This window comes from Strongylocentrotus purpuratus, unplaced genomic scaffold, assembly GCF_000002235.5.
Source record: "Strongylocentrotus purpuratus isolate Spur 01 unplaced genomic scaffold, Spur_5.0 spur5_scaffold_3, whole genome shotgun sequence".
Classification (NCBI taxonomy): domain Eukaryota; kingdom Metazoa; phylum Echinodermata; class Echinoidea; order Camarodonta; family Strongylocentrotidae; genus Strongylocentrotus; species Strongylocentrotus purpuratus.
Genome location: NW_022145609.1, coordinates 9,236,933 through 9,252,610, shown reverse-complemented (window position 1 = coordinate 9,252,610; position 15,678 = coordinate 9,236,933). Strand labels below are relative to the sequence as shown.

The 15,678-nt window shown below is 36.9% G+C and overlaps 1 protein-coding gene across 1 annotated transcript in view; it reads right to left on the bottom strand.

Moving 5' to 3' along the window:
- Nucleotides 1-5,950: 5,950 nt before the first annotated feature.
- The window catches only part of LOC589328 (phospholipid-transporting ATPase ABCA1), a 75,517-nt gene continuing 65,789 nt past the window's right edge, over nucleotides 5,951-15,678 (bottom strand). Inside the window, exons 43-53 of the mRNA XM_030996815.1 lie at nucleotides 13,649-13,775; nucleotides 13,052-13,178; nucleotides 12,607-12,727; nucleotides 11,854-11,922; nucleotides 11,225-11,473; nucleotides 10,520-10,654; nucleotides 9,961-10,064; nucleotides 9,409-9,501; nucleotides 8,655-8,898; nucleotides 8,211-8,328; nucleotides 5,951-7,741 (exon numbers count right to left, since the gene is read on the bottom strand). Of these exons, the coding sequence (XP_030852675.1) occupies nucleotides 7,368-7,741; nucleotides 8,211-8,328; nucleotides 8,655-8,898; nucleotides 9,409-9,501; nucleotides 9,961-10,064; nucleotides 10,520-10,654; nucleotides 11,225-11,473; nucleotides 11,854-11,922; nucleotides 12,607-12,727; nucleotides 13,052-13,178; nucleotides 13,649-13,775 (1,761 nt within the window). The 3' untranslated portion in view covers nucleotides 5,951-7,367. The remainder of the gene's footprint in view (nucleotides 7,742-8,210; nucleotides 8,329-8,654; nucleotides 8,899-9,408; nucleotides 9,502-9,960; nucleotides 10,065-10,519; nucleotides 10,655-11,224; nucleotides 11,474-11,853; nucleotides 11,923-12,606; nucleotides 12,728-13,051; nucleotides 13,179-13,648; nucleotides 13,776-15,678) is intronic.

Sequence of the window (15,678 nt, the reverse complement as noted above, 5' to 3'; positions counted from 1 at the left end):
TCAGTATCTTTCTCTGGATCCGCTTTATATCACTTTCCAAATGAAAAAGTTGCTAAATATGTACCAGGCAGAATTTACTGAAGCATTTCAAGTTGTTTTTGAAAAAAGGATCAGTCTATTTCGAAAATATAGACTCTAGCTTTACTTTGTTCGTTATGAAAAAAAGCATCATAGGGAATTTGGGGCAAATTCTTTCTACTAATGGAAGATGTGATTATGAACAACAACAACAAACAATTTGCATTTTGGCATAGAATCATTTTGCTATTTACGAGACAATATAATAGAGTTGGCGAACCAATTTAATTGGGCCTAATTCATGTTGCTTTACTACAATTTGTTAAAATTGTCGTGAGCTTATTCAAAATGTTCACTGATTATGTTCAAAAGTCCAAATGTGCAAACTATATATCTTGTCATTTTTGTAATAAGGCCAATAAGTAAACACAGCATTTCGGAAAGTCAACCAACCAGATTTTTCATTTATAGAAGAGCTCTTTATTGTTTCATCACTGTTAAGAATAAATAAATCCAGTTGGTGATATATTCACAACAATTTTGGATATCGAACGCCGGAAGGTGACAAATTGTTTCAAAAGTAGGTAGGCTTACAATTCGTAGATTGAGGCTACAGAAATTACTTTTTTTTTTTTTGGGAGTCCAAAAAAAAAATCGCTACGACTCAGCCAGCCGAAAAGTCGCTCAGTGGGGGGGGGGGGGGGGGGGGGGGGGGGGGGGGGGGGGGTAAGCGGTCACTTTTTTTTCTTTTTTTTGGAGTCCAAAAAAAATCGCAACGACTCAGCCAGCCGAAAAGTCGCTCAGTGGGGGGGGGGGGCAAGCGGACACTTTTTTTTTTTTTTTGGTCTCGAAATTTCAAAATTTGACATTTTTCTTCGTTGGGGGGGGGGGGGGTAAGGTCACCTTTTTTAGGTTAACCGTGGGTATAATTTTTTATTTTTTTTTATTTTTTAAATTTTTTTTAATAGTCTAATTAAAAAAAAAAAAAAAAAAAAAAAAAAAAAAACCAAAAGGGGGGGGGGGGGGGGGGGGTTTTTTTTTTTTTTTTAGGGGGTTTACACACATAAAAATACCAAAGGGGGGGGGGGTTTGAACCCCCAAACCCCCCCCCCCCCCTGCGTACGCCCTGCATAAAGTCTCCATCCATGTATAATTTCTTCCATGGGAAAGGCATTGCCTTCAAAGATGTAGTTTACATCCTCTCAGCACTACCCGGGCCCCATCTCCTCTCTTTTTCTTTTCCCATTTCACTCTTTCTCCTTCTGTCACCATCTCTCAATCTTTCTCTCCCCCTCACACTCTTTTGATCAAATCACAAATTCTCTCTCTACCTAATCATCTCCTTTTCTCCCTCTATCTCTTCCCCTTTCACTTTCTCCCTTCCCCTTTTACTCTTTCTCCTTCCCTCCCCATCTCTCAGTCTTTCTCTCCCCCTCACACTCTTTTGATCAAAGCACAAAGTCATATCGTAATCATATAAAAAAAAATCATGAGTAAAAGGTAATTTTTACTACTAAACATTAAGTCTGTGCAGAGGATGCATGGTTCAAGGACACCTACCCCTAGGTCCCTGGACAACTACCCCTACGACAACCTTCCTCTAGGACAACTATCCTAGGGGGAATTTGTCTGGGGGGTAGATGTCTGGGGGGGGGGGGGGGTAGTTGTCCTAGGGAGTAGATGTCTGGGGGAAGTTGTCCTAGGGGGTAGTTGACCTACACTCTTATTTCCACGGCGTCAAATTTCACTCTAAATGGCGTCAGCTGGGAGTCAACTCTATTCCTAGTTAAAGTGACATGGATTCCGAATCAATTTGACTCTGATTGTGTGGCATCAGCTGAGAATTGACTCAATTCAGAGTCAAGATGACTCCTTTTTCGTGTCACTTTAACTAGGAATAGAGTTGACTCCCAGCTGACGCCATTTAGAGTGAAATTTGATGCCGTGGAAATAAGAGTGTAGGGGGTAGTTGTCCGGGGGTAGGTGTCCTAGGGGGTACCGTAGTCATCCTAATGGGTGGTTGCCCTAGGGGGAAGTTATCCTAGGGGGTAGTTGTTCAGGGGGTAGGTGTCCTAGGGGGGGGGGGGGGGTAGTCATCCTAATGGGTGGTTACCCTAGGGGGTAGTTGTCCTAGAGGTGATTATCTGGGGGGTAGGTGTCCGGATACGGCAGAGGATCAACCTCAACTATACTCATAACAGCGGGAAAAATAACATATCATTAGAAACTCACTTGTTTGACAAGGCAATAACTTTTGTTTTATTAGGCTTACATGTAGTAATCCATTCACTGCGGATGAACACACAATGAAAGATAACAAAAAGAAATATCTGCACGGTTCCACAGTGGCGTATATGAAGAAAGATACAAGAAGTACACTTAGGTAATAAGAGAATACATGCAACAGAGATTTACAGTGAGGGTTTTTGCTTGAAATGTTGAAGGAATTGTTCCAAGCATTAAACACAGACTCACACATTATATTCTCTACACAAAACATGATACCTATCACTCTAAAATGCCTAATACACTCCAAGCTAATAGAAGGAAGATAGATAAGCATATATGCATCACTCCTATTACACTACATGGCAAAATTTCACTTGTTTATATTGCAAGAAAAGATTTTTCGTACATGAAAATAGTAAAAAGTGCCCAAAACTGATCGAATATATCCATTACACTCAGTTTCTATAACACAGATTAAAGCTTTGTTATAAGAATGTAGTTTGGCTAGATTTATCAATATAGAATTTGGGCAATAGTAAGCTTTTATGCACTTGATCACTTATAGGAATACAGTATGCTTGCATATCACCATCTTGATTCAGCAGTAATAAGTGGGATAGCATTTTATCTTGGTAATTGCTAAACAAGTATCTCGTAAACAGCACATTATGATTGTAAATTGTAAGAGATATAGATGGAGATGAATAACATTCCTACTATAAAGGCCATGCGAAAGTCAAATATTCTTCCTATGACATTGTTATAATCCATAATGGTTGAGAAAATAATGTCCTAATGGCTTACAACATTACACAGATACAGTCAAACCTGTCTTAGGGACCACTTCTCCATAAAGGCCACCCTTCTGTTATGGCTATGCATTTTGTCTCAGTTGAGAAAGAAATGGGTATTGTAGAACCTGTTCAGAAAGGCCACCTGTCTACAGTGACCACTTTCTTTGTTTCACTTGAGTGGCCTTAGTAGACAGGTTTGATTGTACATGTACTTGCAGAGTAGTATACAGTAATCATTATGTGCATGCTGAAGAAAATCTACAGAAAATAACTGTCAGGCATTTAGCCATTACAAAGCACTACCTATTTCATGTATATAACTTGCATTTACTATCATATTATAAAGATTTATGTCTATGTCTTATATATAATATTACAATCTTGAGTTTTAAAAGTTTTTCTACAGCAACTATTTTACATATTTAAAAAAAAAAAAAATTAAATCTAGTGAAGTACTTTCTGTTCTTCACAGATAATATATATTAAAAGCTACATAAAATTAAATATGATGTACATGCACATTTGCTTCATTGTTACATTACTCATTATAACGCTTTATGGTATAGACATAATTGTGTCCCTTAAACACTAAAACACATTAAAAATGTTCATGGTGAAGTTGAATAATCGATTAACGACCATTCCTGATTCATTCTGTCCAGCAGACTCTTCTAGTAATTTCAATCATTTATCAAAAATATCACTTTTTTCAAACTAATATTACACACATATACATTAAGCTTGGAATTTCCTGTTGCGAAAAATTAATTTGCTTGTTTCATTACCGTATAAGCAATCTCATTAGTCATAAAAATTGCACAAACGTCGAAGTGGTGACGACCCATGTCATGCAATATTCTTTATGACAAATAACTATTTAAATAACATTTAAAAAAGAGTTCTCAATAACATAACAAAAATAAGAAAATACTAATTGTCAAAATGAAGAAGAAAAAAAATCCACTTGTAGTTCACTCGAGCCAGATGTCTGCTAAATTTAAATCTGATGGTAAAAATTACCTTGGCAAATTTTGCAAAAATGGGCCACATTGCCTGCCCTATCAACAAGGAACAGACAATGGTGAAGCATTTAGAAAATATGAATAAAAGGTTGCCAATTAGACTTTGCACAGGCTGCGGCCGCTAGAGATTAATTCCAACATTTGCTACATCAGACATGTTCCACTAACAGAAATCTCAATAGAGCTACGAAAAATAAAATTCTGTAAAGACAGAAAAACTAATATTTGAAAAAGACGGACATCTATCTCCAAGTCCCTTTATCATGAATTTCCATTGCAATCAAGGTACACAATCTTAAACGTTATCCACACATGATAACATTTGAAATCTTAATAAATACAATACAAACATTCACCTACAAAGTACTGCTACACATTCAAGTAATCAGCATTCATTAAATACCACTGTGATCGTTCACAGAATATGTACACGCCGTGATTACAAGATCATTCTCAAACTACCTTATTTGAAGACGCTGCTACACTTCTCTGAACACATTTGCACATATTTCGTACCTTAAATTGACATTTAAAGCTTCAGGGTCTCGTATCAACACACTTATTTGGTTATACTGCAATATGGTCAGTTGGTATTTAGCACATGCTTTATGATGGAGGGTCCTGATACACAATGAGCGTACATGTTTCACATAAATATACATGTCCCTGTCCTAATCATACTTATAATACTTCAAGTATTTCACAGGATACGTGTACATGTATGACAACGGCAGGTGGGTATTAGAGATACCATCAACAGACAGAGTAGTAAATGTAATTACGAAGGCATATCATTATATTGCCATGATTGATAGAGTTGGAACAAAAAAAATTATATATTAAAAAATAGTAATGATTACAATTATTTCCCTCATTTGAAAGAAAATAACAATGCCATTACTTTCAATAATGAAGCAAAACCTCTTAGTTCACTCTCCATGAGATGACATTCAGTAGAATGCTATACATGATTTCAGATTATTTATATACAAAATAAAAGCATCCTCGATGTCAATAAACATTGCGGTAGATAAAACCATGAACGAGTTAAAAAGCTATCACACAGAGGCAGACAAGACAATGAAATGTCCTTTTGTGAAAATGTTCTTGTAAATACAAATATGGCATTATCGTGAAATAGAAAACCACCGTTCACTCCGTGACAGTAGCTCTTCACATACAATGGTCTCTGCTTTACAACGCCAAGACTCTACACACAAGTAAGCGCCTGCAGAAGATCGAGTGGATTTTAAAACCATGATATCGCTGAAAGAATATTACAAGCAAAATAATCTTACAACTGAGATTTATGTTTAGCAAAGATAAGTATGTATATTTATTGTAACCTTAAAACCATATCAGTGCACTGCTCATTTCTATGTACAGCATTTTGGTATTCCAGTGCAGCACAAGTTGAAGCAGACTGCAAATACACACACTACCAATCAATCACGATGAAAGAAAGACTTTGTCGCAGCTGTCAATTCATGAGATCTCACAATATGTAATAGTTCATTAAATAGACTAACATATAACATAGTTTATCAACTATTTGCTCAACTGTACATATGAGCTAGATATACTGTAGTAGTGTAGTGCTTGCCCTCATATCATTTGAAATCATCACCACAATTGCTCTTTTAAAGGGGGACTGCACTACTTGTAGCTACTTGCGCCCTCTACGTAACAAAGAATGCCTAAGCGGTAGCCGAAGATCCCGTGTTTCTTATGCTAATTGAGAGCTGATTTGATAAGTTAACCACCTGTCAGTGACCATGCAGGGAGGTTTAATCTCTCATGGCCAAACTAGTACAGATAGACTTTAAAGATAATATTTAATTTTGTAAGCGCAAAATAAAAATGTATTGAATTTTTTCACCATTTTGTATTTTTATTTTCTGTCCAAGAAGAATTTCAGGGATCATACATGGGTCTGAAAGGAACTCCAAATTCAGGCCAAAGATCATTGCTATCTGTGATGAATCACTCACAAAGGATATAAATTTTGCAGCAATTTAGAAATGCTGGTAACTTGCTATTCATCAGCTAAAATCAAGAGAAAAGAAACAGTTTCTGGGATCTAAATAAAACTTAGTCCTAGAGTACAAGTATGAATTAACTTTTTAATAATACAAACCTAATAGGGCATTATCTAATATTTCCTGAGTAATTAAGATATTCAGATAAAAGATTTGGTCAAAATTTGAATACCGGTACCTGAGGACTAAATTCAAGCCTAACATCGGCCAATTTTGTGGAATGATAGAAGAATCAAGAAGGCATGAGTCTTGAGTGTTCAACAAGCTAGATTTGAATGTAGAATTTCATACAGGATCAATGTACTCGCCATGATCCATCATAATTAATTACACCTTAATTTTGCTATTGTACAGATTGATCATACAGTGTGCTTTAGCAAGTAATTGGAAGAAAAAAAATGTTGATGATCAAATTGGAATGGATAATAAGAATCACATTGGCTTTTTAATACTGGGTAATTCGGTCCAAACTGATAATTTATGATACCTGATAATGAAGAGCTTTGGTAGCAGGAAAGGTAGTGTCCCAACTACTAAAAGAGATATTAGATATTGTAAAGATTGTACATCTGTATGCAGCACGTTCAGGCTTTTGAGAAAGCAGCATTAAAACGCATCAGATAAAAATGATATGACATCTGTCAAAATCTAAATCCATTTATACATACATTCCATTGCGCATGAATACAGCTGACTCATAATAAATACCATTTTGATGTGGAAGAAATTAAAGTGATGATATGATAAATGGTGGTATTCTGGTTTCAAAAGACAACAATATCAAATTCATAAGGTAAAATATACATTTTCATGCTCTATTCAAAGTTCTTTCAGTGCTTCGCTCGTCACACTTTGCTGCACATGTAGTGATAAAACAAAATGTAATGCAAACAAACGTGCATACAGACACATTGCACCTGCAAGTTACGATTAAATATTCATTTAAAAAAGAATATTGCAGTGAAGACGAATGATAGTAGCATTAGTCATATAAAAATAGAAAGTAATGGTTTCCTGCAGAAAGAGCTAGGAGGCAGAAATCATGCAACAGAATGATGGGCTACGCATACTAGAAGCAAAGAGCATATCTAACAAAGTCAAGTTGGCACAATGTCTGTGATACAGGTGAATAAAACTCCCAATCTTTCTGAAAGAGCCAACTCTCGGCTGCGAAAGTCAATAAGAATTCTACAGTAGTACTCAGTCACACACCATTAGGTGTTCAGAAAGTCAAGGCGCTAATGCTTTAAATAAGTCGTTATATTTTAACACTGAGATGATAGATCGATTTCATCCATCTGAAGCCCGCCCTCACGTGTTACACCCGAGTCGGCCGATGCGAACCTGAGTACCGGTTCTGTCGGTGGGCCGTTGCTGTCGTACATCGGGTTGTTGTAGCCTGAATATTGCGTCATAATCTTATTGGTGTTCTGAGGATGTGCGGTTGCTACGGGCGACGAGGCGGCCATAGCTTGAGGGGGCGGGGTAGAGAAGAGGGAGTTGACCGTGACCTTGTCTAGCTGACCGCTACGTTGTCGTTGATGTCTCATGTTGGTGTTCTTTGGTTGGAGAGGGACATCGTTGCTATTAATACTGGTCAGCTCATGAGGTGTTGGAATGTAACGGGCTGAAGCTCCATCTGTGAGAACAAAGAAATAAAACATATATGTATAAGTTATTAAAGGCAATGATTATCAAACCACGTCCAGGCACATACATATCAGCATGTACATGTTGCAAGGTATTCATTCCTCTCATATAGAAAGTTGAGAAATCCATGGAATGCTTCATCTGAGGGAAGTTTGAACGGTTGAAATCTAAAGAGTCTTCTATTTACTTTGAAGACTTCCCGTTCAGAATTCTTGAATTATACATGTGTAAACATATATGTTGATTGATGTTTCTTTTTCTTCTCCGACTCAGAATTCCCATACAACATTAACAAGAGGTTGATAACATCATAATTATGCTTCCTATCTTTCAAAAATCAAATTCAAGCCTGTATCTGGTATTAAATGTGGCTTGTACAAGCACTGTGGTTTGAATTTGAAATCCTGCACACAAGCACCATTCAAATCAAAAGATCACTAATATGTTTGGGTTCTCACCTGTAGAAAGCGCTACTCTATTGTTAGCTTGGACGTTATTAGCTGCAGGTGGGAACAGAGTCAACTCCACCGTAGTCTCATCTCCAGTCCTCTGTTGGCTGGCAAAGTTGATGAATACCTGAAAAGATAAGACCCGGTAGGATGCAAAGGTCAATATGATTAACTTGCACATAAAATAGCCACTAGCTGGAATGCTCCACAGGGAGTGGAGAAGGTGCACTGTAACTTATGGAATAGTAATTGAATCCAGTGACCGGAGTAATACCAATACTGTAAGTGCTTTGGTCAGATGAAACTGGGAAAGTGCTTTATAAGAAACAGTTACAAATATAATTATTATTTCAACACAGGGCTAATATAAAAATTAGTCTTCAGCCTTCCTAGCTCCAAACCCTCCACTATCGTGCACACCCTTTCAAAGATCTATGCCTGGAGACTACTCACCTGGTCTAACGTGGTCTGGCTGACCGAGTAATCCTCGATATTGAACCTTGACCTCTTATCCTCAAGATACTGGAAGACTTTGGAGAGGATGGTGTCTGAGGATGAGAGCTGGAATTCTAGCATGTTGAAGTGCTGCTCTCGTAGGTTGGCGCTCGGGAACTCCACCTCCATGAAGTCAATGAGGGCAGCAGTCTGCGGGACTTCCCCTCCCAGCCGTATGGTGAGGGTGTAACCATCACCGAATCTTGGTAAGGAGAGATTGAAGTGAAATTATTAGTTTTAATTTGAGTTGAATGGACTAATTTGTACTTTGGATGCCAAAATATACATGGAATCTCGGCTATGATTTTAATGTGCATTTCAATTCAGAAGTAATAAATATTTTGAAGAGCATTAGCACAGAGACTTAAGTCTCATAATCAGGGCCCCAAGCTAGTGAAATCCTTGCTTCTGATTGGTTATCAGCAGATTTGTCACTGACCTTTGTCATTTGTCATTGAAAAAAGGCTTTGTAAAACGGGTCCCTGGACATGCAAGTTTCAACCTTTTTGATCTAACCTTCAAGCAATAGCCCATACAACTTTCGTCCTTTTTAACAATGAAAAGAAACCACACATTTGTATAACATAATTAAACAATTTGCCAAGTAAACGTACTGACTCGCCTTTAAAATATATCCGAAAATATACACATTGGCAATTGAAATTTGTACGTTAAGATGAATATATAAATTTAAATGTGATGAAATACTTACTTATTTTTGAGATGTTGAGTGCTCCCTAGACATTTGAATTTACCATTGACCATGATAGCTAGCCTGGTACATAGAGCTTCACACTCCTCCATGCTATAAACAAACAAACAAAAAAATAAACAAATAAACAAACAAACAAAACACATAAAAGAGAGGTAATATATTTCTTCCAATTCGTTTGAATATAAACCTTATTGACTTGCTATATTAGTATCTTTTTAAACGATTCAGGCAATGAGTATGTGTCTTCTTATTCACATCTGCTGAGATCATCTAAAAGCAGAAAATTACCATTTCATACAAAACACTAAGACAGAAAGATATTTAAAGGTATGCTGTCTTATGTTACAGTGTATGTATTGCCCTCTTTAAGAATGAACTGTATAAGCATGTATTTTTGTAAGTGATTTGTGGACAATAATTTTTAATTTGTCTGTGGGAAGAACAAAAAAGTCACATGATTTGTAGATTCCACATGAGGTAAAAACTGTCAGGTGATACATGTATGAGTATCAGGTGATATGAGAAAGGCAGAGGTAGTAAATATAGTACCTGTGTGAGGTGAGGACCACTGATCTGCCTTCCTTGACTATACTTGTGATACAGTTCCAGAGGAACCTCCTAGACTTGGGGTCCATCCCTGTAGTCGGCTCATCCTAGGACATCAGAGAAAGAAAAGACAATCGATAAACACAGAATTTGAAAGGGGGAGGCGGAGGATGAATTGTAGTATACAGAAGAAGAGTTACCGTGGTACACTGATTTTCAATAAGGAAATTCTAGGTTCAAATCACTTTTTTGTCTAAAGTTATCTCGATCTATCAAGGTAGCTGATAAACATGTTTTCTAAAAATGCACCATGAACGGCTAACAAGTGTAAAGCTAAAACCAGCTATATTACATTGCAAAATATGACAACAAAATATGCATGTTTTCACTTCTCAGTAAATAATTATCAGTGGATTTTGTTTAAAATAGCAATTTTCGAGTCCTTGTCACCTAAGAAAATTTCACATGGCCCTCCATGGAACCATTGGGTAATGCAGTAATATATATCTGATGATTGCATCAACATATATCCAAACTAAATCACTACCATCATCTGACTTACCAGGAATATAACAGGTGGGTTTCCGATCAGAGCGATGGCAGTAGAGAGCTTCCTCTTGTTACCTCCGCTGTACGTCCCTGCAGAACGGTCCCTGTACTCCGTCAGACCAAGCTTGCGGATACCCCAGTCAGCTACCTGGTGTTTCATGATCAAAGATTTACAATAGAATTTGAGACTTTAGTGGATATTGAACCAGATCAATATTACTGTGCTCATTAAGGCACAATGGAGAAAAAAAGTAGGACCATTAAAACAATGGAAAAACTTATGATATAACAGTAAATCTACTGGAAAGCAATGGGAATAATTGAGTTTTTAGAGAATCTTCAAAAAAATCTACAGCTGAAATATTGCAAATATCTTGTGGAAACTGATTCCAGATAGAGGATAATGAACCATGAGCAGTAGAAACAAAAATTTCTAGATGATAAATAGTTACAAAATGTGTGCTGCAGTTTCAAAGTCCAAATAAACATTTATCAGTCATCATGGATACAATACAATTCTGCAGGTGACAGAGAGTTTCAATTCCCGTTTAAAAGGGTCAAATATTTGACTACCGATAATTAAAACTGCTTCTAATGGGAGAATTTTCTGTGCATTAACAGACACTAGAAAATTAAAAAAGATAGATACATTTAAGAAGTGCCATTCTTGAAGGTCAAATCAATCACTGCTCCGTTCCGGGATTTGAACTTGACCTACCTTCGGGATCTCCTCCTCGATGACCCCCCTGACCCTTGCGTAGAACTCCAGATGTTCTTGACCGGTCATGAGTTCATCCAGAGCATCGAACTGAGGGCAATAACCCATAGACCTGTTCACATCCTGCATAGCATCCAGGATACTGTATGAAGTGATGTGAGCGGTCCCACTGGTTACGCTGGTATCACCCGTTAGCATCTTGAAGGTGGTTGTCTTGCCAGCTCCATTGACACCCAATAGACCAAAGCACTGCAGAATAAAATGCACATAAAAAGGGATAAATTAGTCACTAGGATAGATCTTTAAAAATATTCAATATTTTTAGCTTTTATATAGCGCTTAATATAATGTCTCTAAGCGCTTTACAAAGAAAGGGAACCTTTAATAATTTTGTCTTGGTAGTAGAAATTTACGAATATGAATATACTGATATTTTTTTTGTTAATACAATCAATCAAATGATGCCTATACATGTACATTACTATTTACTATAGAAAATATACTGGACTTAACTTTTCATCAAATGAATATAATGATTAAGATGACCCTATCACCAAATTTACAATCATTTAATTACCTCAAGCTAAAGTCTTTGAAATTCAGAATAGAAGAAATGAAGCAAGGCTTACCTCTCCTTTTGGAATGCCCACACACATTTTGTCCACTGCTGTCATTGGTCCTCGACTAGTACTGTAAACCTATATGACAGATTGATGTGAGAGAGAGGGGGGGGGGGGGGGGGGAATAGACAAAAGGGGACATACAGTGAAAGAGATTAAGAGAGGGAGACAGTGAAAGAACATACTAGGTAAAACTCTCTTAGAACTTTGATCTTAAACTTTATTGGAACAACTTTTGGCCTGTTGGGGCAAATAAAGGAAAAAATAAAACGAACAAATGAAAACATGAATATAAAATCTAAATTTACAACATATTTACGATGTTTATAAAATTGTCACCAAGGTTGTGACCACTTTTTCTTTTGGACCCCTTAGTAATGGACGTACTGTACATAGGTACACACACACATACATACATGTAACATGTTACACAGCAAGTGCAAGTTTCATAATCTGTTTAATTGATTACTGTCTACGAACTTGACTTACATACCACAAAATTTATGTTGTTATTTCCACTTAATATAACTCATTCAACTTAAAGACTGTCTGTACTAGTTTGGCCAGGGGGATTAGACCTCCCGGCAAGATCACTGACATGTGGTTATCTCATCAAATTAGCTCTCAATTAACATAGGAAAAAGTGGATCATGGGGACCAACAGGCACCGGTAAGGCATTGTTTGCTATATAGAGGGCGCAAGTAGCTATAAGAAGTGCAGTGGGGATTTAGGATCTAACATAAGAAAATGTGGAATCTTACTTTGCTGAGGTTTTCAATGCGGATGACATCATTCATTGCCCGTCCTGTGAGAACCCTCTGTCGCTCTCTTTGAACGTCATCGTCATCTTGCTCAGAGAGGGTAGGTGTAGGAGTAACTTGCCTGACATGGCAACAAGAACAATGATACAAAATGAATGAATACATACCATCAGAAGTATATTAATTTAGACTATATTCATAACTACACAAAACAATCTGTATTTTTCAAAGTCAGGCCATATACATCAGAATTTTATCTTAAACAAGATATCATTGGATATTATTACTCTACCCCCCCCCCCAAATAATTGTGAGGCACATGTAGAAAATTAATACAAGAAATCCAAAGCCCTCCCAGCCCCCCTCATAAAAACAAAACAAAAATGAAAACACCTTGAAAGCCCCCAATTATTATTCTAGAGCCACTCCCGCTATCACTGCTTACCTGGGTGTGATGAAGAATCTATACTCAATGAGGAGAGTGAGAATGAAGAAAACAAAACCTTCAATAAAGAGAGCAAAGAGGTTCTTGCCAAGCTGAGCCCACTTCAATGGATCAGGTGCAACATAATCTACAAACAAAACAAAAAGAAGAAGTACAAATGAGGAAGAATATTCAATTACAAAAGTTAAAAGAGTTCAATAGTACCGGTACTATCGGTGTGTGACCCTATATGAAACTTCTTTGCATATATATGCAGAAGTAAACATAAATATGCATGTAAAATACAGGGAAATACAATTGATCTCTATAATGCAGATTGTAAATATACTTCTAGTGCAGAAGGTAATAAACCATGTAATGTTTGTAAAAAGTGATTTATAAATTGATTTCCCTATTTCTTTACTCTCCACTCTACAGCACTTTGTCGATACCATATTTTCAATGTCGGAAAGTGTTATAGAATGCTTTTTGTGTAAAGGGAGACCTTTAAGGGGTATTATTTTTTTCATAAAAAAAATGCATGGTGTCTATATATTGGAGCCCCAGGCACTTTTTTTATACGTGTACATAAAATTAACAATTGTGCACAACACTGACCTGTATATTCACTGAGTACGTCGGCCATGAGTTGATTGGACGCCATGTCCATCAGGCCACGCCCTAGACAGTATGGAGGGAAGAGCAGGAACACCTTCTTCAAAACCTCATTCACATTTTGTAGATACTGAAATCAAACAACAAGAATAGAATGAAAGATTAAGCACACCACAGGGCTTGACATTAACAGGTGCCTAGGACACCTGGGGGATGTTTCATAAAGCTGTTTGTAAAGTTATGCATGACTTTACGAACGACTTAAATATGAAAAGCCAAATGGGATGCTCAATCATTTTTTAACTGCATCAACTAAAAGTTGAACTGTGCAGATGTAGATTAACATTCTTATAACAAACATTTTTAATGCAAAGTATATATTTTGCCATAATTTAATTGAGGTTATTGGAAATTAAGGCTGTGCACAACAGTGTAATGAGGTACCAGAGTACACTCCCAGGCTCACAAGCGAATACTCGAATATTCGGACGCCATGTTTTTTTATAATTTTTTTGAATTTTTTTGAATATTTTTTAATTTTTTGATTTTTTTTTTTTTTTGTTGATTTTTTTAATTTTTTTTGCCACTACCATACCACTCAGCAGTTTCCCAGGTCCCTCGCCGAAAACGCATGCAATTTTACTTTGAGTTGCAGTTGAAGGCGCTGATTTAATAAGAATAATAACAGTAAACAATGCTGTTTTAAAAACCAAAGATGGCAGAATAATCCATTTTCCTCCAAGTCCAAACAGAAATCTGGACATTTGGTCCCAGTTTCTGAGTGGTGAGAGTTTGACAGTGCTTGAGTTGGGAAACATTTTCACCGACGGTACCATGCCAGCGGCGGTCGCTCTCCCTGGCACGGGTAAGCGTGGGCCTGGACATTTTTTTTTTTTCCGGCCGAATATTCGGGTACGAGAAATCGTAACCGAGTAGTTGTCAACCGTGCGGGTACTCGAGCATTCGACTACCCGTCGCAGCCTTATTGGAAATATAGTCACATTTTGTTAAAACATCAGGAAAAACTTCATCCTATCCTATCCTATCTGGCACTCCATATTCAAGTTGTTCGTAAAGTCATGCATAATTTTATGAACAGCTTTATGAAACACCCCCAGGGCGCCTCTGAAAACCAAAAATCTTAAACTTTTTTGTATGGCTCAAGTATACCAACTCTAAAAAGTTCTGAAAAAGTTAGTGTGGAGACATGTATAATAGCACAGATCCTACAGATTAATTGTATCAAAAGATTTAAACATTACAAGAACAAAACATCTTGAATTACAGTATGTACAATATTAAAACAAAGAATAACCAATTCCATGCTTATTCAACAAGACAGGGAGTACAAAGGGACGATACATACTTTTTAGCATCTTATTCATCTTCATGTATGTGTATTTTGAAAAAAGGATAAATGTCGCAGATTGATTTATTTCCTATCCTATTTTGCTTTTCATCTGCTTGCACTAAACAAAGCTAAAAGAAAGAGTATTTATAAAAAGTGTAGAGGAAAACAGAAATTCCACATGTATGATGGACAAATCATACATGTACTTTCTTTGTGACAAGCAATTGCAATACTAATGCCTGTATGTCTTGATTATCTGATTGGAGGCATTGAGTACATGATATCAAGTAGATGATGATGTAAGAAGCCTCCACCTACAACACATCATACATGTACATGTATATGTCCATCAGCATAAAACCAAAAATACAGACAGGCCCCTATCTCTTTGTCAGGTGTTCTAAAAAAAGGCAGGTCCACACAACAGAGCCTTCTTGAGTTCTTTCTCCATCCCTCTCTATCTTTAGCCTTCTTCTTTATGATGTCAATAGATCTGTCACCTTCCACAGACAGACAGACCACAGACAGACAAATAAATAAACAATCAACCAACTAAACAACCAACTAAACAGGGAGTGGAGAATAAGCATACATTGTGTGCGGGTGAGGATGAATCCGATGACCGGTGTAATGATATATATCTGTAAAGAGCTTTGAGAGTGCCTGCAGTCCTGAAAAGCGC